The sequence below is a fragment of the Epargyreus clarus genome, unplaced genomic scaffold, assembly GCF_041222505.1.
Source record: "Epargyreus clarus isolate Ecla_fem2 unplaced genomic scaffold, WU_Ecla_fem_2.2 ptg000007l, whole genome shotgun sequence".
In the NCBI taxonomy this organism is placed as follows: Eukaryota; Metazoa; Arthropoda; class Insecta; order Lepidoptera; family Hesperiidae; genus Epargyreus; species Epargyreus clarus.
Genome location: NW_027332215.1, coordinates 9,843,041 through 9,868,533, shown reverse-complemented (window position 1 = coordinate 9,868,533; position 25,493 = coordinate 9,843,041). Strand labels below are relative to the sequence as shown.

The 25,493-nt window shown below is 33.6% G+C and overlaps 1 protein-coding gene across 2 annotated transcripts in view; it reads left to right on the top strand.

Moving 5' to 3' along the window:
- Positions 1 to 25,493, top strand: part of mirr (iroquois-class homeodomain protein mirror) — a 63,743-nt gene continuing 38,250 nt past the window's right edge. The window contains exon 1 of one of the 2 annotated variants that reach the window (XM_073074536.1): positions 1 to 255. In XM_073074536.1, the coding sequence (XP_072930637.1) occupies positions 214 to 255 (42 nt within the window). In that variant the 5' untranslated portion in view covers positions 1 to 213. The remainder of the gene's footprint in view (positions 256 to 25,493) is intronic. The other variant, XM_073074537.1, reaches the window with a different exon arrangement.

The window sequence follows — 25,493 nt, the reverse complement described above, 5'->3', positions numbered from 1 at the left end:
GACCACGCGCCCGCTGCACCACGCGGCCGCTCCGCCACGACACGCTCCGCCGGCTCCGACTTCGCGATCGATCGCTGCACCCAGCCCGCCGCCCGGGATGCACCCGACTCGCCCGGACCAGTGCCGCGCCAAAACATGAAACTGTGAAGTGTGTGGGACAGTGACGCTGACTTACGTGATTATTCAAGTTCGCCGGCAAGTTTCAAAGTGAAAATGACCTCTCAGTTCGCCTTCCGAGGATCGCCTCCTAACCAGGTAAATACTCGCTACGCTTCGTATTTTGTGAATCGTTTTCGATAATGATGCTCTTAAAAAATATTTCCCAAAATTTTTTGCAGTGCGATCGAATTAACTCCAATAACGTTAAAATTTTATTGCTGTAATTTTTGTGTCCTACTAACGCGCGCACATTGATGCTTACGTGGTTATCTATTCAGAAAAAATAAAAGATTACGAACAACTCCGACACTTTGTAAAGATAATTTTAGCATGTCATATTTTTTTCTGCCGGTAGCGTTATTTTAATTTCAACGGGAATCATAGTTAATTCATTACCATTCAATACGGAATTTTTAATTCGTTTTAAGTAAATTTAAAATACAAAAACGTTTTTTGAACTCTTATAATAAATTAGTATTTTAAAATAAATTTACGTACACTTTTAATATTTATATTTGTTTCGTATAAGTTCCACCCGAGCGCTAAATTAACAATAAATATAATGCACGATGTGTAGGTCTCCAAACATCCCTATTCACAATACGTATGCCGGAGTGACTGTGAAGGAAGCATAAACAATCGGAAGCGTATTCGATTAGCCGCATACAAATGTAATCAAGAACATCATGTTATAGCTAACGAGAATGCTACTATAAATAAGACTCATTCATATAGATTATAAGTATTATGGAGTTAAATATAAATATTCTAGGTATAGGTATTATTCTTATGATAAAAATCCGCCCTAATTACAACTTGATGTCACGTAAATATTAGATACTTTTTGATTTGTGGCAGTACATCAACTTATTTTTTTTTAATTTGTGAACAATACATATGGAACTAGAATCATAGCAGATTTAATTTGGCTACCGTTTTCTTAACTCTTATCGATATTTTACGAAGAAATAATTTCGATAAAATAAATATACTATCGATAATAGAAGCAAGAGTTTAATAAAATAAATCTTTGCGATAAGAATTATATTAATTAAACATCGTGGTAATTTTGTATTTCAAAAACAGATTGTGAAAATGTAATCAAAACCAAGTTCTGAATAATGTGGTTTAATTATAATTTAAATGTGGCATTGTATGCAGAATTCAATTATTGGATATGTATCGAAATTGTAATTTAACCTTTCAAATGGATTAAAAGTAGAGACTTGTTCGCATTAATAGAAATAGTGCTACATAAAAATAGAGTCACGTATCGAAATACGGAATGATATAATTATTTTACTAAGAAGGTAGAGATTTATGATTATTGTAAGTAATAATTTTATTAAATATAGAGACTCCGATGGCAAACGCTCTACTATTCCTGTTTCACAACAGCAGTTAAGATTTCTTTACTGTTTTGTTAAGATTTTTATACTGTTTTGAATGGGGGTAAAAGAATTTTGAAGCGTCTCAAACATAGTTCTTAGATTTAGCAACTTGTAACCGACCTCTGGTGTTAAAAATATTCGCAGTGACAACTTATTTAGTACTAGACTCATTTGCACATCACTATCCCGATGCTGGGATCTCTCACACTGTGAGTGGTTTAGGCCAGTCTTATCTAAGCATAGTCTATCAGGCCGAGAGCAATTTTGTAGAGGTCACGTACTTTTCAGAACTTTTTAAAAGAACTTTCAGATGTGTAGATTTCCGTTAAAGCACCTAATATTTTTTCTAACCTATATATCTATATTTCGTCGTTTCCACGAAATACGCTGACATGTTTTTACAGCACATTTTCGCAAACAAATGAGTTGACAATGACAACTAAATGTGTAAAGTGGGTTAACGTCCTGTCTCACAGCTCGCTCTCACTTCATAAAGTCATGTCGAAGTTAAACATTACGTATATTAAATTACGTGTAACTCTCGTAGTTATAGCGCGGTAGTGTATAGAAATTGAATGTTGAGTACGTTGAATTATACAGAATGGATGTAGTCGAAGTTTCTTCAGTATCTATTACGTAATATTCGGTAAAAATCCTGTAAGTAGGTTCCGAGAATTAAAATTATCAATAATAATAATTAACGTTAAAATTATTAACAGAAGAAGAAGTATTAACAGAAGTATTAAGATGAATTTTAGTACCGAAGTATCAATGCTATTTTTTATTTCAGCAGATCTTCACTTCTATTTTGATCTACAGCTGTTAAGGAGATAAGCTACGCTAGGCTATACGTCGTTCCAATTTAGTTCTGAGGAAAATATTGATCAAAACTGAAATCGGTCCGAGATAGGACAATTTTGTTGGGTCGGTTTTAGATACCCTGAAAGGAAATTAACACATATTATCAGGTGGCTGTGTACACCGTAGGTACCTCCGATACAAACCGAAACGAAATATATTACCCATGCGCGGAAGCTTCTAAAATTAAATTAAATTTTAATTACTTCGTTGGAAATATCCAGAAATATCTAGAATTACACAAACCTATCCGTTTTGTTCCCGAGTGTAGCGAATCTGAGGAAACATTTGTTGACGCCACTCCCGCCCACTTCTCCAACTTCACCAATTTTCTATTTTCGTGAAGTGGAAAATTTCTTACGTTTATTTTCCTTTTATGCGCAGGAAATGCTATTTATGTATTCTTTTTATTTTTGTTTTGAGTCAGTCTGTAGTAAAAATAGAATTTCAATAAAAGTTGCTTGGCTTAAATATATCAAGCTTACAGTTAATGTGTTTGTATTTTGCCAAAAATGTTATATTTTATTTTCTTCATAAAGTCACTTAATCGGTAGCGCATTATGATCTAACATACGAATAATAATTAGTTAATTAGTTACCTTGGTAGTGTTAGACGGATAATGTGCAATAGGTATACCGAAATTAAATTGTGACTTCGATGTAAGTTGCAAGAAAAATCCACATTTTCCTACATAACCTATATATAAGTACTTAAACCCATTTAAGTATTATTGCTACAAAATTTGTATATTTATATATAGTATATATCCACTATATTAAATAACATCAATTGAAATATTTAATGCGAAAAAAGTAGTTTAGAATTGCCCTATCGATTGCTTAACATAGTTTAAAATATAATGTAATACAATATTAAAACGAAATTGAACTTCTGAAGCGGATGGAGCATATTAAATATTTTATTACATGCGTTTACAATATTAAATCCGTTCACCTTGTAATCAAATTGTTATAACTCTATATAGAGTCACGTATTATGACAAAGCATATATAAATAATGTAAAATAAATGTGTGAATAACTTAGATCAACATCGTTTTTAACGTTGTATATAATATTTATTTATTTTGTAAGTTTAAACTAGATACTTAATAATTGATTTATATAGATAGCGCACAAAACACAAACACTAACGAAACTACATTTATTGTATATAAAAATAAATATTTTAGAAATTATTACCTAGTTAGCCTAAATTTATAGTCATATGTAGATAAATATCTAAGTTTAAAATATATATAGAATTATTGAGTAAAACAGGCGTTTAGAGTTTGAGAGGTGTCGAGTCTCGCACATGCGACTCTACATATTCTACGAAACTACATACGACCGCTCATGAGCGAACGTAGTCTGATGTTTTTATATTAAACGAGTACATAATTAAAATGTATCATCGTCGTTCCATTACTTCTTCGTTTATGTACCCTTAGTATGAGTTTTTACAAAAAATACTGTTTTTGTATTTGTTTACGTATTTCCCATATATTTCCAATGAGTTCTAATACAGTCCGCTACGCGCGCTGATTGGAAATGTATGGGCTAATACATAAACAAATACAAAAACAGTATTTTTTATAAAAACTTAAAACCTGATACTAAGGGTAGGTACTGGTATGTTCTAAAGATTCCTGATTCTGCCCTCTAGAGTAGAAAATGTAAGTACGAGTAGAGCATTACTGACGCAGCTGCTGCCTCAATAATATAGATGGAAGGAATTAAATAACGTATTTAAACAAGTGCCATAAATAGTAAAATAAATGAGTTCTACTTTATCATGCTAAAATTATTATATTCTTATTTAACTAGTTAAATAATGTTTTAATATTTAAAAAAATGTTTAATAAAGGCTTGATCACCTATGACCTAAAGCACCAAAATATAGCATAAACGCTAAATTCTTATGTGTGATTTTTATAATGTTTTTAATAATTAATTAATTAATAGCAAAAAAATATTTATCTCGTTACTGTTTTGGTATTAGTGTAAAATAACAATATAAATATTAAGCGATGTTTTAGTTGCTGCTAAATTTCGTAAGACCAGAACAAAGACAGATATCATCATAATATTATTGACGTTTAGAGATTAATTGAAATATATTTTTAATTATTAATTTATACCTGTTACATTAAATGACATGTTGAAACCAATAATTTAAAGTAACTGTTTTTTTGGCTGGATGTGCTCTAGGCTTCTGTATTCAAGTTTTTATTTATCATTTTGAAATCGCAGATTTCCCTAGTTTACATAATATAGTATTGCATAAAATATTACTTTAGTGAAATATAAAATAAGACGCTTACCTACTTAATATAATTTATAATAAGAAATAACGATAAATAAAATATATAAAAAAATATGTGTCTGAATTGAGAACGAATTAATACCGTTTTAAGTCGAACAATTAAGTAACACAACTTAAAAGTATTCGAGATAAATGCTACTAAGTAAACTCGAGATAACTTAATTAATATTAATTCTTATAATTGTTGCTAATTGCTCTTTTCGTTTTCCAAAACAAAAAGCAGATTCGTATACAGTAGCATCGTTTATAATAATTTAATTGTTCGTATTGCAACACTGTTAGCAATAATTTTAAATAAAATATAGTATGCAATAAAACATAAACTACGTTTATCATCACTAAATATTGTACCGTAATTATATTAAATTATACATCTTATTCAAATACAACTTTGTATTTATTTTCGTACAACTATCGTCACTGTTACTGTTCAATCAACAATTAACCCGTGCAATTAATCAAGCATAACTTAGAACGCTTTACGTTTTCTGTACTCACATCTAATTCTACATAATTTCACAAACCGCGTTCAAAGATAATTTTCCTGTCCGATCCTTATTAATTACAGGTTTTGTACACTACGACGGGTATGCATATGCGGTATAATTGATAACCTGGACATAATTAGGGCCTAAGTAAACAGATGCTATTTGAGGTATGACACCAGGTTTACGTAAAGACGCCGCGCTGTGCACGGCGAAGATGTTTAATTTACCACCAATTAATTGAAGAATTTTTGCACCGTTTATTCAGATGAAAGATCGTATAGATTGACGACGGTTGGAAATTATGTCAGATGTAATGTAACTAAAACGGTCAGTCTTCATATGTATGACCTCTACTAACAATGTTTTAAACAGTATGTCAGATATAATGCGACCGAAACGGTCATTCTTCGGAGGTATAATCTTTAGTAACAATTTAATGTTGCCCAAATTCAGTCTTGGTCTTGCAGTCTTGGTCTTGTTCTTGCGTTTTTGCAAGACCAAGACCAAGAACAAGACCGCGTATTTTTAGCAAGACCAAGACCAAGACTGACCGTGCAAGACTTGAGCAAGAACAAGACATAGCCTGCAAGACTCTTGCGTCTTGCAGCTAGGACTTAGCGCTATTTCACTGAGTAGTTAGGTGTAACAGTTCGGTGTATAGGTTCGTTAGGATAAATCGTAAAACTCTTTTATTAAATTTCTTATAAGTTGAGGGTTCAATCTCTTTCTAGACAGATAAGTATTGTTCTTTAAAATACAGTCAAGTTATTGTAATTAATTTGTTTTTTTACATGTTTTAGCAAATGTAAGCTTATAAATCATAAATGTTTATTAAGAAACAGTTACTTCCATGGAAAACGACATATAGGTCAGTTGATTTTTCGAATTTCTTATCAAATCTTCAGTTATTTATTAATCTGCTTGATCTTTACTATGGCTATGTTAATTCAAGCTCACAATGTTCCAATTCTAATACGTTTTTCTAAGATTTAAAGTAAACTTTAATAAATAGTAATAGACTAATAGGTAATTGCAAGACTTGCAAGACTCTTGCTGCAAGACCAAGACCAAGACCAAGACTGGGAGCGCAAGACCAAGATCAAGACCAAGATCAGGTGTATTGGCGCAAGACCAAGACCAAGACTGGCTAAGTCTCGTCTTGTTCTTGCATTTGGGCAACACTATAACAATTTAGTTCTTTAGATTTCAGGTGTTATAGCACAAATTGATAACATTCGTTATATATAAGTGAAAGAATTTAATGCATAAAAGATCCGACAAAGGATAGACAACTAACATAGTTAAACATAATACAAGTACAAAATTCATTTCGCACTAAAACTGTATGATAATATAGTACACTTGTATAAAACTCGACAATACTGAATATAATCATTTATTTAAGAGTCGTACTATCTCTGAGTACGTACGTTAATAAACTATAAGATCTAACATTGATGTTATTTGCTATCCGATAACAGTTTATTAAATTTCACGGCTGTCGTATTAATATTGGGCTCGTTAGAATTATCTGTCCATTGAGTTCGGTGTGCCATATTAAAATGGTGAAGTAAGCAAGTATAGGACGTTAATAAAGATAATATTATGGAATGATTCGGGCAGGGGCCGCGTGCGTGCGCTACGCGATCCACTTTTGCTATCTGCCCGATAAGATGACACCATGTGGAGGAGGGGCGCTCTACCCTCGAGGATTATCCTCATTATTTCTTATTTTCGAGCGCTACCTCGCCGACCAACTGCTGCCTAATGTCGTTACATTCCGGCCGGTCAATCGTCTTATTTCGTCGACCTCGCTTCCCGCTTCTAAGCCCAGCTTATTACTCCATTCACACATGTTCGTTTCCTCACTTCCGAGGATTTATACGCTTAATAGCGTTAAGTCAATGCTTCATCGAATGTTTTATCGAAATTATTAATACTAACTCACTGCGTTACGTTTTCAACGGATGCCTATCTAATATCTATCTTAATACGCGCCGATAGAATAAAACAAAAGATAATTAAATATCATCACAATTGGATTATTAAAAATGATTTAAACAACATCCCTGTTCAAAAAAATGCAATTAAAATAAGTTTATAATTGGTCATTTCGAAATTATAATTTATGGCAATATTTTTTAAGTATACTGGATTAACTTAATAATTTGCATGCAAAGATGTACTCGTACCTATCATACCGGTATTATTTATGTGGTGGAACGGAGTCGTTAAACGGTCTTTTATTTTTCGTCTACCCTCAAATTAAGTATAGAAACTTAACAGAAATTTCGTATTTGCGCCAAGTACGGGTCCCATTGCGTTCATGGTGTGTTTTTTATTTAAATAGTAATTAAGTACAAGAATGGGCTGTAAATGTTTATGCACCGTTGTGTCGTACGTTTTAAGAGCCCGGCTCCACTAAACCTCGGGTGGCACAATTTATTCTCCAAATAAACTGTTCATTAATACGCGGTTATTTAGGGCGATTCAGGAACACAAATAACCTTCCAACATTCACTATTATTTCGCAGAATCTATTAGGTAATTAATTAAACATGCTAAATCAGAATTATGCAACTTATTTTGACATTTACAACATGTGCACCTTTGCATATAATAGTAATGTAATCCGTCTAATTATTCGTTAAGGTTGCGATGAATTAAATTCCTAATAATAGGTACAAACCAAGAATCGATTATTACCTACGTTCTAGAAACAATCGCAATGAAATTACGAATGGAATTATTCGACTCTATTTGTCTATTAATTATTTAAATAACAAAGAAACTGCAATTAGATAAAGGCACTGAATGAAGAACCTTTGACGTATCTGTTAAAGGTTAGTCGTTAGTAAAAAAAGGTTTTAAGTTAGAAGCCAAGGCTACCTTCAACCACCTTACGTCTGCTATTTATTTGCCAAGACAATAAGAAGCGAGTTCAATTGTCCAATGAATATTTTGTTATTAATGATCGTCATATTTTACACGGCAGACTTTGAATAGGGAATTCTTCTTGCCCTGCACAGCAGATTTATTCCTATATATATATTGTTATTGATTCAGATAGTATGTTCCATGCAGTTTATAGGTACTAAAGTTTTTATGTCAAAAAGTGCCCATAAAACCCTTTAACCAATCACATATAGAACAAGTGTCATATCAGAAATCGACCGTGGACACTTAGAATACATGAACCAAATTCTACATTGCATTATACATACAAAAAAATCTAGATAGAACGCACGAAGTGTTAAACACCGCTTAATAGTCGCCACATGAATAAAGCCCTCATTATTCATGTTATTTTATAAAGTTATTCAGAGCCAGACACCATCGCAGATCGATACGAACTATGACACCTGGTGGATGGATTACCTATATTATTTTCCGCCACAATCGATTTTCGATTAGTGCCTGAAAAAGGTTTGCCTATTAGCAAACGATGCCTCATCAATTTTTGGCTAATGAGCTCAGGCAGTATCTTACTGACAGCCAGCTCGTTGATTATAACAATAAGCGTATAATGCCAAGTAAATGCCAGTACAGATGTCGGTTCATTAGTCGACAAGGCATTAGCTACCTTCATGATGACCTGTATTGAATTGAGACTTCACGTGCCTGCGATGTATAAAAAGTTTGTTTGTTCAGACACACTTTATAAGTTACACTGCTTTGATTTTAATGCTGGAATGCCGCATATTATTGTACTTAAATAAATAAAAAGAAATCACAGTTTGAAATTTCTCACCATATTGTTTACCTGCTAAGTTTTTACTAGATGGCGCATCTATGGATATGGTGTCGTCAACGTTATTTATTAAAATACATTATTAAGGTTGCAATGCAAGTAACAACAGGTAGTAGTAACATGAAGTCCCTTTAGAATTTAACTTCAATAATATTGCTCCACAATTCTTTATTATCGTCATTCACTAAAAATAGTTATCAGTGCCTGCTCGCGTCAGTACTGTAATTTAAAAAATGAAGCAAAATAAATCATTGCTATTCCACATAAAATGTATTCGACGTTGTCATCGTGTGATGGATATGGATTTCGGATTGACTCAATCAACATCTATATCATCTCTTTACGTTCCATTGAGATTTAGTTAGCATATAGCGTCTTATAGATAAGACGCTTGCCAACTCTGCATCGAAGGTCGAACCCCTTTCCATGCTCCTTACAAAATAGCTAGTGTATTATAAAATTCATGGACGATTTCTAAACGTACAGTATGGAGGGTCGAAATTGAATCGCATTACGACGCCATTTCTATATCAAACACGGCATGCGCAATGGCATTAGATACGTTATGTAGATAGAGGGAATGTTGGCCCCAACACCGGTTCATCCGAATTGTTTCTTGCAAAATTTATTACACGGGTTAAGTTATGATGTTTAGCGAAATATACCCCTGTAAAAACTTATTTACGAGTCAAAACATACATTATTCTTTTCATTATTCTGTCTGGATATATATTATTTAGTGCATCACAATTTACCAGGATACCTTAGTTTATTTTGTAACGATTTATTGGATTAGGTACAATAATTTTAGGCTCATTGTTCTATGTTTGGTTTTCTGCTTCCAATTTACCATTAACAGAATCCACTTTAGTTTTAATCTAGTCCATTCTGAATGTTATACTGTCATCATGATTACCTCGCCTTTTCCCTATCTCAACGTTCTAATCAACTGTTTCGTGACGTTCGTAAAGCCATAATAGATCGCTGCGAAGTTTGCTTGTATCTGTTCTTGGTAAATTTAATATGAAGTAACTTTACCCACCTTCACGAGTGAGCTCGTTGCTAAAAACTGAAATTAAGGTTAAGGTTGTCATCGATGCTTGTTAAGTTTTAAAATTCAATTAAGTATTAACGGCAGCTTTATCTTCGGCTTCGGAATGTACACACATTTCATTTTATAAACGAGCTGGAACAAAAGGCGACAAAGTTGGTTTTATTTAGGTCATACGGGTCTCGTTAGTTGCGAGTGTCGGATTCCAGATTAATATTTCGTGAGCGCGTCGTGTTGAGGCTTTACTGGTGTTGCACTGCGACCAGACAAACATGAAGCGATAAACAACATACCTAGTTAAATAAATAAATGAAAAATAATTATCACTTAATGTAAGTACCTTACTTTTAAAATGTTTTTGATCCCCGACCCTATGTTTTTGTTATTGTTTAAGAGCTGATCTACTACTAAGAAGTTTCGTAAAATATCAAATAATAATCTATCCATATTTAATATATTAGTCCTTACATGGTAGCTGTGAAATAAATACCGTTGGTGTTTCCGAAAAAATGCTAAAAATCTAAAGACCTATGTCAATTTAAATAAATTAAATAAGGACAAATGTCCTTGCCTGATTATTAATACATGACGCATTATGAGACTCATCTCGATACTTAATATGTTATGTAGGTATATAGAAAATACTTACGACAGTTATAGACCTATTGCCATCCATTTTACATACTTTGGCCCGTTCTAAGCTATTCTTAAAGCACGCGAAACTCTCATATTATATCCATAATTCGGATACCGCAAGATCCGCCACACAACAGCCCTGTTCAGATACCTACGTAAGTACAAACAACAATTTTACGTATTTAAGAATTTCTTAAGTGCGTTTTCCTTTACACCGCGAGGCGATGGTCAAGGTACACGCAACTCGGTATTGCAAATAGAGTAAAACCACCACCATTCATTTAAGTTAATAATGAGCCATGAACAATCTTCGTCATTTTTGCTGTTTGCTTTCAACCGTCGAACGTACTTTTTATTCGTATTGGACGTTTAACGATTGCTTCTTAGCCTTTTTCTGATTTTAAATACAGTATAATAAAAAGCCGTAATTAAGTAAACATTCGCCCGTTCCTATTGTTCCAGAATGACGAGTATTCATATGTAAAACGATCTCGTTTTGAAATATTCACTATATAGTTTCGTAGTTTGGTGCCATTGTAGTCTGATGCCTTGAAGTATTTGTGATTTACTTTTATATAATATAGGTACCTACCTACTAATTTATTTCGCGTCTTCGCTTACGTGGATTTTATTTTATGACTTACTTTTATTGAGTCTATTGAATCTACACATTAAGGTCTGGACCTTAATGTGTAGATTCAATAGACTCAATAATTCAGAATTCAACTATGAGCTAGGGACTGGTCCCTAGCTCATAGTTGAATTCTGTAGCTAGTTTATTTAAAACGATTTGCCATAAATTTTAGAGTGCTTATCATTATTTCATAACAAATAATTAATTGATTAATTTATATAATATAATGCAATGCTTCATTTACTTACTTTCAGTAACCTTATGTCAGCGCCTGCCCCTCTCATGATAATAAATAAAACGCGGTCAAAATTTTCGTGAAGAAACAAGTCGTACTTAAAACCTTTGTACTTTTAATACTTTCAGTGTATACTGGTGATCTAGGCAGCTATAATCACTCTTTAGTAAGGTCTAGGTGAAAATGCAAAAGAAAGCCAAAATAATATTTACCAGTAGGCGTGGTATTACCATTTGGATGTTAAAGTTACCTCAGAAGTTAAGATATCTACAAAAATGTTTATCCAGTACAAAAGTTTATTTTTTCAATGCCTAAGTGATATATAAAAAGCTTCGAGTTAAAATTACTTCATTCCATAAGCTCGTATTATAATAAGCAAACTAGATCATATAATGTTTACTCACAAAGATATGATATCAATAGGAATTTCTGCAAAGAACGCAAGTACAAACCTATCGGATGTCCAGGCAATATCATAGCTTCTCAGAATATACCCACCTTGTCAGCTCCTAGATAGCAATTGACACGGTCATCAACACACGCCCAGTTCCCGTGGGTAATTACATTCTACAGTGTAAAACTAAACGTCTTACATTTGCATCCGTTAAATATACACGAGACTTCAAATTCCTACGGAGGTGTCAGTATTGCGAGCAGAACGCATAAAGTCGTCACAATAAAAAACAAGATAACCTTACCGAATGCTAATGTCATTTGCATGCGTGGGACCCGTTCAGACATAATTTACTTATTGTTTTTCAAATCGAGAGTGAAATCTCTCCGATACTGAACCCGACACCGCGTATCGTGTACGGGATCATCGTTCTTATACAACGGCGACCGAGAAGCTCGAACCTCCCTAATCTGATAGGCGAGCTGCCGGATTCTCAGAAAATCAAATAAATTTCTCCGAAATAAAGGTTCACGCGGTTAGTAAGTAATATTTCGTAGTCTCGTTACGGTGGCAACCGTGTGGTAGTTTTCTACAACGCAGGCGCAACCGGATTTGTGCGCGCGCGAGTGTGTGCGTGCGTGAGACCAACTCAATCCGAGTCCGTTCAGGGCCGGGCATTACAAATTCTACCTTTTCCCGCCTCACGTAATGGTCTATTTCAAATGCATACTAGAAAGTCAAATCAGAACTTACATGTTACCTTCTCTCGTAATAAGAAATCCATCGAATACATATTAAAAGATCGCGTAAAACTTATTCTGTTCTCAAAAGTTGAGGGGTATACGTTACTTAGGTACGTAAAGTGATCATTCCGTTGGCCCAGTGGGTGGATCGCCTATCTTGTTTTTGTAAGCGAATAAATTCATCACGTTTATTGTGTGCTTAAGGTTTATTAGCAGCGTTACAACGGCCGAAACGTGTAAAAAACATCGTAAGATCATCAACGCGGTGCCTAATAAATGGGCGTCGTGGAGCGTCACATCCACACAGATCTTTCGTTGACGTTCCTAATCAGGCGTGTCGGGAGTCGTCAGACTTTATTATGTGAACTTAAAATACCCTTGTATGACAATTAGTGGAGTTGTAGCGCCCACGGCGAGCGGAATGGATGAGGTGCTCACATACTATTAGTTGACACCTCATTGCGTCGACACTCTATAAGCCAGGCGGACGACGTTGCACAGTCGCTTATAAATCTTACTGCCTGATATTAGATTACAAAATTGAGTGCGCCACTCAAATATTTTATCCGACAATTCCAGCAATTAAGAAGTGATAAGATGATTGCATAGTGTATAATTTTATTATCAGTCGCGTGATATCTCAGGCGCGAAAAGAAAGTACTTGTGAATGATGATTTGTTTCAATTGAATAATACGATTCATATTATGTTAAATTTCAAACTAATTTTAAACACTACCTACTAAAGGATTTTCGATTCTCAATGCCTATATAGAGAACTACTTTGCGCAGTTACTGAGATAACCTACCCAGCATGTAGGTAATTGAGATGTCAAACCAATAAACTTGGCTGGACTTCCGGACTATTTAAGTACTAGCGTTAGTTCCAAATATAAGCTACAGCAAACTTAAATTATGTTGTTCGCGTACCTATAAGTAACCTACTCTATCGATTAACCTCTCTATCGTTCGAGTTGGAATGGTGTTTATTTAAATAATTGACCAAGTGCGACTCGATTCTTTTTTAATATAATAGGTATATGTATAATTTAGTATAATAACAAATATTATAGCGATCATGGAAGTACCTAAACGCATTGTCAAAATTAGAACTATATTTTTTATTGATAAGTTAAAACTTTCGTGTGCTCACACGGGTACAGTATATAAATTATCTATCAACTTGGTATTATAATTAAAAAAAATAAACAGACATAAGTGCCTACCTAATCACGAAATCGACTCTCAGACTACAATTGTTTTACAAAAATCATACAGTAGCGTTTAGTTCAACATACATACAATATAGACATGAATTAAAAAAAAAATAACCGACTTCAAAAAACTAGAAAGACATTCGTATGTCCAAATAAATCCGTTGTACTCTAGTCTAGGAGAATCGTTTATGTGAGAGGCACTCGAGTTATTTTAGTAATGGACGTCGATTAGTGGGCAGCGACAATCGCAATAAAGGTCCGAGAACCACGGGATGTTTTGAATCGGCAATGCTTTAACGGTTTCAGTGTTTGCCGATAATTCCCATATATCTGCAGCTATTCCGTAGAACTGAACTGAAATGTAGCTAAAGTGCACTTACGGGTAAGTTCCAACGATAAATACTGATTTTGTTTACATGGAAATAAAGAAATAACAAACTTTTAGTGATCCTGTTTGCTTCTATAAAATTCTCACGGTGTATACATTGATGATATTTGAAAAATTAACTGATCGACTGATCAGATACTTTTAGAATTCGTGTCTTTTTGTCTGTTTGTTCGCGCATCCCATAAAAACTAATTAAATGAGACCGAATGGAACGGCATGGAAACGGATGGAACGGATGAAATAGAACACGTTCAAACGGGACGAAATATAGAAAACAATGAAACATGTATGCGTAATTTTCATAAACGAACATATGAGTGCTATAGTCCGCGCCAAACTGCTAGTCCGTTCTGAATTGTTGCGAACAGGTCATACAATTTGCTAAGGCGACGCGATTCATTTCTATATTCGGAGCGGACTAGCAGTTTTACGCGGACTACACCTCATTAAGTATTTATTCTTCACACTAGAGTTATTCAGCTTATACTCCCATATCTTTTAACTCATGCGGACGAAGTCGACTAATAAATCTAGTGCATTAAAAAGTTACGTTTAATTTAAATGCATTCGTAATGAAAGTTAATGTTATGTAAATGCGTTAATTAAGAGTAAGTTTACTAATTAATTTCGGCTCTACCAATCGTACAACCATTTAAAATTGGTTGGTTTGAATCCATATTACAACCAATTTTAAATTAAATGGATTTTCTTAATTCTTCAGGATATAAACGCGCTTCAATGGTTCAGTTTAAATCATAAAATCATGCACAATATCTGCGTTTAAACTATTATTAATAAACGTTTCACATTATATGACGGATTCAAATGAAAAGGGAAAGTAACGAAATATATTCCCGTAACATAATAACAGCGAAGTTAAATGAATAAAAGTATATCCATTCACAGAGCCTCCCACGTCAGCTTCTATATTTAGGACGTTACTTGAAAAGTTGTGAAAAATGTTCGCAACTGCCAGTCTATTTCAGCAAATCAATCCCGATATAAAATTGTGATGTCGTAAATTTAGTCCTTAATATGTCGTTCGTACAAGCAATAATCCAGGAATGTTTTCTACCACAGCGCAAACTGTATTTAAAATCGTTTAACTCTAATCTATTCTGTCGATTTCTACGTACTAATTAAAAAGGAAAAAATATTTACGAATCGAATTAAAAAAAAAAATGTCACTGGATTCATAATTTCATATTCGTCCGTAAATCGTGTCTTATGAGAAAACCCTTCGACTCTTATAAGAATCTTATTGCCAAGTGATGTGTTTCAAATAGGAATTTTCTTATTTGATTACCTTTAATTAATTCAATATACCTTATCATCAACGGATGAAAAAAACTAATATGAAAGAATGCTTTAACAGTACGAATATATTGTTGTATGTATGTTTTAATTGTTGTTAGATACATTAAGGACTAAAGTTCTAATCCTGCAAATTGTAAAACACACGGGTTTAGTATTTCCTTAAAATATTCAAAGCCGTATTTTGTCCGTATACGCATATTCCCGACTACTAAACGATGTGATTGTTTCAAAAATCTACCAATAATCTTCATCATATTGACCCTCATTTTGTATAACAAACTCTTCATAAATACTCTTCACACATACCAATACTCTTAGTTTTAGAAGAGACCTCAGTTAGGAATCGAATTTATAATCAGTTCCTAGTTCCATGTTGCATGAATACGCCAAATGTCAACCTAATTCCGTAATGGATACAGGAATGTTTGCGACCACGTCAGGGGGGTATTAAGCAGAGTAATGGACCAGTTATTATTAGTTCCCAACCCAAAGCAAGAGCACATGTTTATACCGTAACAGAGACCGATAAATCTCTATGAACGGCTCGAAACAACTTCATTAGACGATCGAGTTATGTTCGCGAAATGAATGATTGAACGCATGCGAATATGTCGTTTTTTAAATTGTAAGTAAACGGACTTGTGGACAGACCATCTGTTGTACCCTTAGTATGAGTTTTTAAGTTTTTACATATATTACTGTTTTTGTATTTATTTACAGCGCCCCTAGCGGTCTGTATCAGAACTGATGTTAAGTTATCCGTTCAGTTTTACAAGTCTACTTAGGGCACAGGCCTTCCCCAGACAGAAAGTTTAGTCCATAATCGTAAAGATAGAAATCGCACAGGTGTGTTACAAATATCTTTGAGCTGAGACATTAGATCACACCTTCCAGATCGTAACAGTAGTTAGTACTTTCAGTGGTGAAGTGTTTTGATTGCTACAATAAATACTTCATTTTTTTTATTTGAGTGGTTATGCTAAAATTAGTATTTTTTTTTTTAAAGATATGTAACATAGTCACAGTTATTCATGTTTAATGATGACTATTCCAAATTAGATGGAAGCAGTCTTTTGATATAACTAAGATAAAAATACTTCTTATTTAGATTAACATCAGTATACATTACTAACGCCGTAAACTTGAGGTAAGGCGATAACAAAGCACAAGTGGATTGAACGCCTTGTAAGTGTAAATACATGTTCAACGCGTTAACCTACTGCTAGCCTATAAGCTAATAGCATAAAAACATTTAATATTGTCTTCCTGTCTACACGGTAAATCTTGGAAATTGGTTTTAATGACGCTAAAGTTATTACTCATAACACTAATGTTCAGCGCTGTTGTGTTCTGGTTGGAAGGGTGTGAGGGAGACGTAGTTTTCGAAGCATTCAGGTTTAGTCCTCAAGGCGGTGAACCTGTGGCTGAATTCAGGAGTATTTTAACTATGATTGGATGTCCATGGACGGCTTCAATCACTTATCATCAGGTGGACTGCATGCTCTTCCTATGTTTAAAAAAACCTAAAATAATATCAAACGTGCCTCCTTAAATTTCGAAAAGTCAAGTTACATACGACAAAATTGGTATTTAAAGAATTAATAGCTGTTTTCAGGATTAGTGTCAATTGAAAAAATCTATGAATTCTATCTGCTTCTTCTTGAAATCTCAACCTCAACTTGTTATAAAAGGCCACAAGGTGTTTCTTATACATTTTATAAACTCAGCTGAACGTATGGTTTATTAAAAAGCCATTATTACCACGATTCGAACGTAAAGCAATCATATTTCTGGGCTTGATTAAGGATGTCGAATAACTCGGTTTGCTGAAGAGTTGCAATTTTATGAATGAGTTGTTTGAATGAAATACAATAATAATGCGGTCTCGGTTCGAGTCAAGCGTACGTGTCTCGATTGGCATTTAAAAATGCATAATAGGCATTTGGTTCAGGTAAGGCATGTTTCACAATATTGATGGAGTTTCATAAAGTGACGATAGAGCATGCAAAGAAAATAAAAAGTTAAACGAAAATAAATCATATACTTATGTAAATAGTGTTCGGCAGTTGGATATAAAAAACATTATGAGTTAGTGTTGATTGCGATGTCATTTTATTAAGTTATCATTTGATAGTCAACTTAAACTTTGTTCTTAAGAACTACATTTATTTAGTTCTAAATTATAGCCGAGGGTCGCAAATAATTTTCCAATATTAGTGTGTATTATAAAGTAGAAGCGATGAAGAAAACCTAGGCCAACATATATAGGGTTCGTTAATTTAAATTTACAATTTAAACTATAAAATGAAGAATCTAATTAACTTATACTACTAATTACTACATCATTATTTCATATTTATATGTCAATCAATATGTAGGAGATTTTCATTAACTATGTTTGAAATAATTTCCTTAAAATTGCACACGTGAACCGCGCCTAATGATTTCACCTCTCGTAAAACACGCCTTAATGTCGTATATCGACTTACACCACGACGGCTCACTTGCTCGACACGTTTCATTGTGGTACGGTTTTAATATAATATTTACAAGCGAAATCGATTATACTATTAATTTATTCATACCACTCGCAAACACGTCAGCAGCGACTCGATTTGAGGATCGTACTCGGACACTTTTGTAAATATTATCTGCGTATTAATCATGACATATGTTTGTAATAAAACTGAATATATTTATGTCAAAGCGAAAATACACGTACATACGTGTAATGAGCGGGAACCAAAACTGTTATGTTTAATGAGTAACTATTTTACAGCCTCAATTGCTATTTTGTGGAGATTGCTGGACACAGACATCTGAGAACGTGTAGGATATGTCCATTGCACTGCTCGGTGCCAGACTTGTTAGTGGACACGGACATCGAAACAATTTAGCCCATTGTTTTCCCGGTATTCTTTAGTAAGTTTTTGAATCACTAAACTTAACTGTGATGAAAAACTAAATAATATGTTTCATGTTTTAACGTAAATGCACGAAGAATTTTAACATTTAATATATGTACTACCAAAACAACTGTGACGTACTCAACGTAACTCCGATTAATTTACGAAATGAAGCTTTTAAGCTCATTCAGTACAAATTTACCGCGCGCAGTAAAAATAAGCGATACGAAGCGTATTGTGGCGAATCGAGAGCCGCGGAGCTTCCATTGACAACACATACAGTTATTGGACTTTAAACGACACGCGATTTTGGTTGCTATTAAATCGGTAATTGAATATATAGTAGCGTAGACCGCACCGGGTGAATGAGTAAGCATGAACCGCCACATCTCGACCGGCCGAGCCATTTAGAATCACATGCCTAATTAAAATTATAGCCTGAACAGAAAAAAAACACCAACTCGATTCTTACAATGCAAACTGATTAACAGGCGATAAGGCTCTATTATAAATTGCCAACACTGTTTAGTTCCATGATATTTTTTTGCCATCGTTTCTAAGACGTGTTACCAACAAAAAGACGATGATGTATAATTTGCAAATTCGCGGTCGTAAATTTTAATTAGCCTCAACTGCGTTTACTAAAATCAACTTACTCGCGCAATTACTGGACAATCACTTGAAAATTTATTGGCCGTGGCAGAGCTGTACGATGTTTATGTACCCATGCCTCGTCTATACATCTTCTATTATCTTTTTTACGCATTACGCAAAATATTTAGCAAAAACCACTAATTCAATTATGATGTAGTTTTCATGGAGTAATAAGGATTCACTTGTATAATTTTATGTATCGTTCATATTAACGTAATGTTTCAAAACTTCTTTTCATTGATTTGTAAGAGGCATTACGCTTATTACGAACTTCCAGTTATATGGTAACTTTGAAAATGATTTTCAAAGATTATTTTAAAGAGCGATTTAAATAACTGGAAAAAATCTCTGCTCTCAGGAAGGCTTTTACTAATCTAATACAATCGTTAGTAGAATTGTAAACTACGTCGTACATGCACGTACGAACACAATAGACTCCATAATATTTTTTATACAATGACATAAAATCATTGATTGTTTTCGCAAAAATATAGAAGGTAGTATATTTTAGTGTTATATTCGAATTACCGACTTCACACGAACAAGACGGTTGCGTGACTCATTACAAATCGCGAATTGTTTTTTTGCTCCTTCCCCATGCTCTTAGACTTGAAACAAAAACATAGGAGCGTATAACAAAGCAATAATTCTCTAACAAGTCAAGAACAGTTCAATCAAATCCTCATACAATGTAGAACTAGTTAGCCTTTTTTTGTCAATTACAAATGAAGTTTACACTTTCTCGGCACGGTTGGTGTATAAATATGTAGGTATATGTTTACTCGCACTCATACTACTTGTTACTCGATTGTCTGTAATTTTGTAAAAACTATTTTGAATAGGACGTTTACAAAAGTTTACATACTAGTACAAAATATACAAAGATTGATGCATGTCACTTTTTATAAATTTACAAAAATATTTTACTTTTATAAAACTCAGAGACCATATTTAAATTTAGGCAGAATTGAACTTTCCGTGCGCCATTATACAGGAGTTAAAGTAGTTAATAAAAATTTGCAAAATTAAAATAGGTACTTCTTTTTAACATGACATACTTTTAATTTTACAACTTTAACTACGGATAAAATAGTAAGCTAACATAGACTTAACATTGAAAATTTGTTTCTGTTACATATAACAAAATTTTAATATTATGTTTCTTAATTAATTATAATCACATTGAAGTATTCTTTGTACATTCATTTAGTAAACCAAATAATTTAACTTTACAATTATCTGTTTAAATATTACAATTTTATAAAGAAATACTTGCGAAATAAATACTAAGAACATTTTACTGTAGTGTATTAAATATCTTATCGCTAACTTTGAAGCATTAATTCGTAGATTTGAGATATCTCAAGTACGTACAGATGAATAATATATTTTTATCTATCTATAATCTAGCTTTAAACTAGAAACGAATAAATTTTTGTGACGACTGACCACTACAGATCTGCCGAACAAAGTTATAGAGCTACTTAAGGTTGTTATAGTAAGCCAGAGATAATATGAGGCGTTCCAAGTCCTCAGGCGCAGCAATGTATTTGTCGGCCTAAGATTTTTATTGTCCGACCTATAGTCAGCTACATATGCCCATGATAGAACAGTGACTAATTAATCAGATTGGCTGTTAGTTCCATAGCTTCTTTGATTACGTAAAACAAAGAGAAAAGAATTTTGAATACCATTTTTCTATAACTTTCAAATAGATAAAGAGTGGAAACGGATTTTCATACTTATTCCTCCATGATTATTTCGTAATAAGCACGCTCTTGCTGGTAACTAAGTAGAACCAATTGCAAAGTTTGAAGTTAAAATTTAATTACTGTTTTAGTTTGCACTTTAAGATAATGTAACTCTATAATTAAGACCCACACGCGTGATCAATCAATATTAAAGTTTAAACAAGCATACAATACTGTTAAATAGTTTTTCTTTCGTAAAAGAAAAACAATAAAGTGTCCATTTTAAATGATCGAACGTTTTAATGGTAAAAAAATATCGAGTAAAGTATGGTACGGCCGAGCCGCTTTTTTTTGGCTCGACTTGGCGGAGGCACTGCAGTGCCTCCAGATTTGACATGGATTGCATTATTTAAATGCGTTTACTGTTCTCGAATATATAAGTTATAAACCGAGAAACATGTTATGGTGTAAATAATGTAGTACAAATTATAAACAAAAACAAGCAAACTTTTTTACGCACACATCGGTATTAGACAACCCGGTAATTACTTTAAAACATGCAGATATGCATCTGCGGTCATTATACACTATTATTACGTATTTATCATTACAGGGGTTTCGGTGGAAACCCTCCCAATATTTATTCTTCCCCGCTACAACGTTAATTAGGAAAGGTGTGAATTTCTTTAAGAGCATTTATACGAGGGTGGGCCAATTTCGCGGCTTATCTATTCGGATATCTACAGGATGCGGTCGGGATAGAGTCCCCGGGACTCAGCGTAACGTATTATTGTCCAATTAACGTCAAAATTTTATGTAAATAGCTTTGAGAAAGGATAACGCTTTTCGGAGCAGAAAGGTGTAAGCGTTTACCGGTAGTAACGAAGACTGATTTGAATTATATTCATATAGGCGACATTTGAACATTTTCGAGATTTAATCGTCAATAATTAATAAAGTAGCTGTGATGTATTAGTATTGCGTTTTGATCTATTATGTAGAGGTCAGGTTTTGATTTGATATGATGATATAATTTTGCCATTTAAATATCATGCCATTAAAAAATAAAGGAAGTGTCGAAAAAAATATTGCATTTTTTTAAGATGTATGAAATCTCTTAAACTGTTGAACAGAATAAAATCTTTAAACTGCCGTTTTGAGATGAAATTGATCAAGGAATATAATAGTAAAGGTTTTTGATGATTGGTTAGGATAGGTTAGAATAGGTTTAGTAAAAACCCTAATAATTTCAGATTTTTTCTAAAGCATTCATTTCTAAAGTTACTCGAGTGTACCTACTGCTAGTACTGGAAGAAGCTTTATGTAAAACCATAGATTAGTAAAAATTACTCACTCCTAACAAACAAAATGTTTTTATTTGTCAAGAATTCAAAAAAAGAACTTACGGCGAAGTATCTTTATTAATCTATGTGTAAAACATTGATTTCTCAAATGTAATAAATTAATTACTTCATCCTATAATGTCAACGCAGTCAATTATCTCACGTTACATTATTACTGTAGGTATCATTATATTCGTAGGAATAAGCGTAAAGACCATGACTTGAAATAAAAATATGTCAATTAAAAATGATTTCATATTTAGCACATGACAAGAGATAAGATTCAAACATGTAAATCGTGAACAAGACTGTGGTTTATAAAAAGCAGTCTATGTGTTGGACTTTCCAGCCACCAGAAGACTTTTGACAATATTTTTTTACTCACAAAACTGAACCTAACAAATTAGGGGAAGTCCTATCAAAATATACTAGCAATAGCCTACAATACTAATTACATTGAGATTTTAATAAACATGATTGGGAATTGCAATTTCTGAAGCTCCAAATAATGAACGCTTCTTTTAAATTACGACGCAGGTACGCAGAAACATATTAAATACATATATACGTCTCCCATCTTCCAGAATCCCGAATCTTCGTCTATATCTCCCAGAATTACAATAGTTAAAATAATTTCACAAAGTAATAGGTTAGCTAAGCTTTTAGATTTACGGCGATAATCCCAGTGTGCCAGTTGAGAGTTTATAAAAACAGTGAATGAGTGTGCTAATTAATCGCGTTCTCCTATTCACGCGAACAGCGATCGTAATTAAAAGCGGATCACACAACGTTTAGTTATTCATTCTCGAGTAAATCCGATAAAACAGGTATAAACTCTTATATCTAAGTAATTTAAGTGTAACAGACTGTGACTTCAAAATAGACGCGTTTTCTTAACTATACACGATTTACTGCAGAAATATTAGGAACGTTTCTGTCTGTCTTCTGTTCTTTTATCTGGTTTGTGTGATGTGTTATTATCGTCTTCTGTCAACCAATGGTGAAAATAAATAATGGTGATTTGGTGAAAATACGAAGCTTTATTACAGCGGTAATTTTTTTCTGAAATGTTTTGAGAAAATAATTATAATGGTCACAATATCATGGGAATAAATTTGTTGTAAATATTAATTATGATGTTTTAAACAGTAGGTATCAGGAAAGGTATATAGAGTATTTTAATTTTAATAGAGTGATAAACCTGGTTATGGTTTTAAACTTCCATCGCTGATGGTTCCGTGTCGATATACACGTGGATTTTTTTAAAGAAAATTTCGTGTTTTATAAGCCGCGCTCCAATTGTGAACATAATGTTGATTCAACTTTTTTATTTTATTTTTTATAATATAAGAGTAGCAGAGGAGCATGCAGTCCACCTGATGGTAAGGGGCTACTGCCGCCCATGGACATCTACAGATGTCCATGGGCGGCAGTAGCCCCTTACAATTTGATTACAAGTTACAAGTTGATTACAATCAACTCCAGATAGGATAAGATATTCCTACCTGAGGTCGGCCACAGATGCGCCGCTACCCCTGAGGACTAAGCTGGAACGCCTCGGAAAAGTCTGTCTCCCTTACCACACCTTTCAAACCGGAACACAGCAGCGCCTAACACTGCTGTTATTAGGTAGAAATAGGTGGGTCTTGTTTTCATTTGCGATTCAACTTGAATCGCAAATGAAAACAAGACGCGTGGAATTACAGTAATTACTCAATTTACGTCGAGAGCACTAGATAGCACTCGCGAGCTTATCTTGATTCGTTTTCTGTAACATTTAGATAGAAAAGAACTCGAAGCGGTCTCATCAAAGATGGAAACAGATGTTTAATTCCTTTAGCGTCGTAATTGCGATAGTATTAAAACGGCATAGGAATGGTACTTTTAAAAAGTTTTAATGTAAATCAGTTTTAATTACGACTGGCATTCGATCACTTCAGACTACGTTATACAAATACATATCTCGCTATTTGGCTTCTATATGATAAATGCGTATCCTTTGTAATACACTTTGTATAAACAATATGTACCTATATAGCTACAATATGCGATATTTGCAATGATACAATTATTGTAAGTAAAGATTATTCACATACATAAATTATATGCCTACATGAAAACAATAATATATGTAAATAATTTCGAAAATCTGAATAAATAAATAAATCTAAAATTAGACTCAAAGATATTTCTTATATCTTATAGGGATAAAATTGATGCATAAGCAACATAAAAATAATTTTTAATGATATTTTGTATAAAAGTAATTTTCCCAACAGATATCCATTACAGATCGTCCACTAAAGGATAATAGCAACTAACAAATTACTGTTTTCAAACTAGCATGTATCCTGACGGCTAATGTAAAGTCATTTGCCCACACAAAGGCGTAAGTAGCCCGCGATGAAATTTATCAAATCTCAGTACTCGTGTACATAAGCCCTTAGACCTAAGCTCTAAGTCCTAAGCTATCATAATCGGACATAACTCACAATCAACTGGCCGCCAACGCCGTACTAATCTAGGCCGTCAAGATTTGCTCATTGTATATCATTGGTGACGCTAAATTATGCTAAACAGTTGAATATTGAATTGCGTACCTACTCAAAATATTTATAAAGGGATCACACACGTCGAGGAGAACTATTTGGTACTAATGCTGAACTGCAACTTTATCAATTTTATTAATATTCAATTAATGGGAGTAGACAATTTTTCTATTATATTTAAATAAAACAAACTTGATATAATATAATAACTATTTAGGTATTTATTTCATGCTTCATAACGCGGAGTGTACCTAATACTCTACCCCAACGTATTTTATTTTTTTTCTCAATTCATTCTTTTATCGCAACCAACTTAACGTACTCAGCTGTAATTATAAAAATGGTGACACCATCATATTTTAAAAGCAAAACAATAACCAATTATCGACACCGAAAATCCTTCAGAAAATCGTACGGTTGAGTTCGTTAGCTTTGAAAGATACCTGTTTCGTTTAAATTAATCCCCGCGTACATCGAGTATCTGACTGATTAGCCTTTATCGAAGATTTTATCACTCTCACACCAAAAATCCTTCAGGATTTCGCACGTCTGAGTATCGGATGCAGGACGGTAATCCCGTCGTTATCGCCCGCCGAATGATGGTATGGTTCCCGTTGGAGCTTAGGGCCGACGTGGGACGAATGTCACTCAACATTTGTGTACTAGACCGTGGATGCCGGTAACTGTGGGTTAGGGCGCATTTCGATTCTCTCATTATGGTCATCAACTCATCATTGACGCCCGATTGAAATTTGACGATTTCTG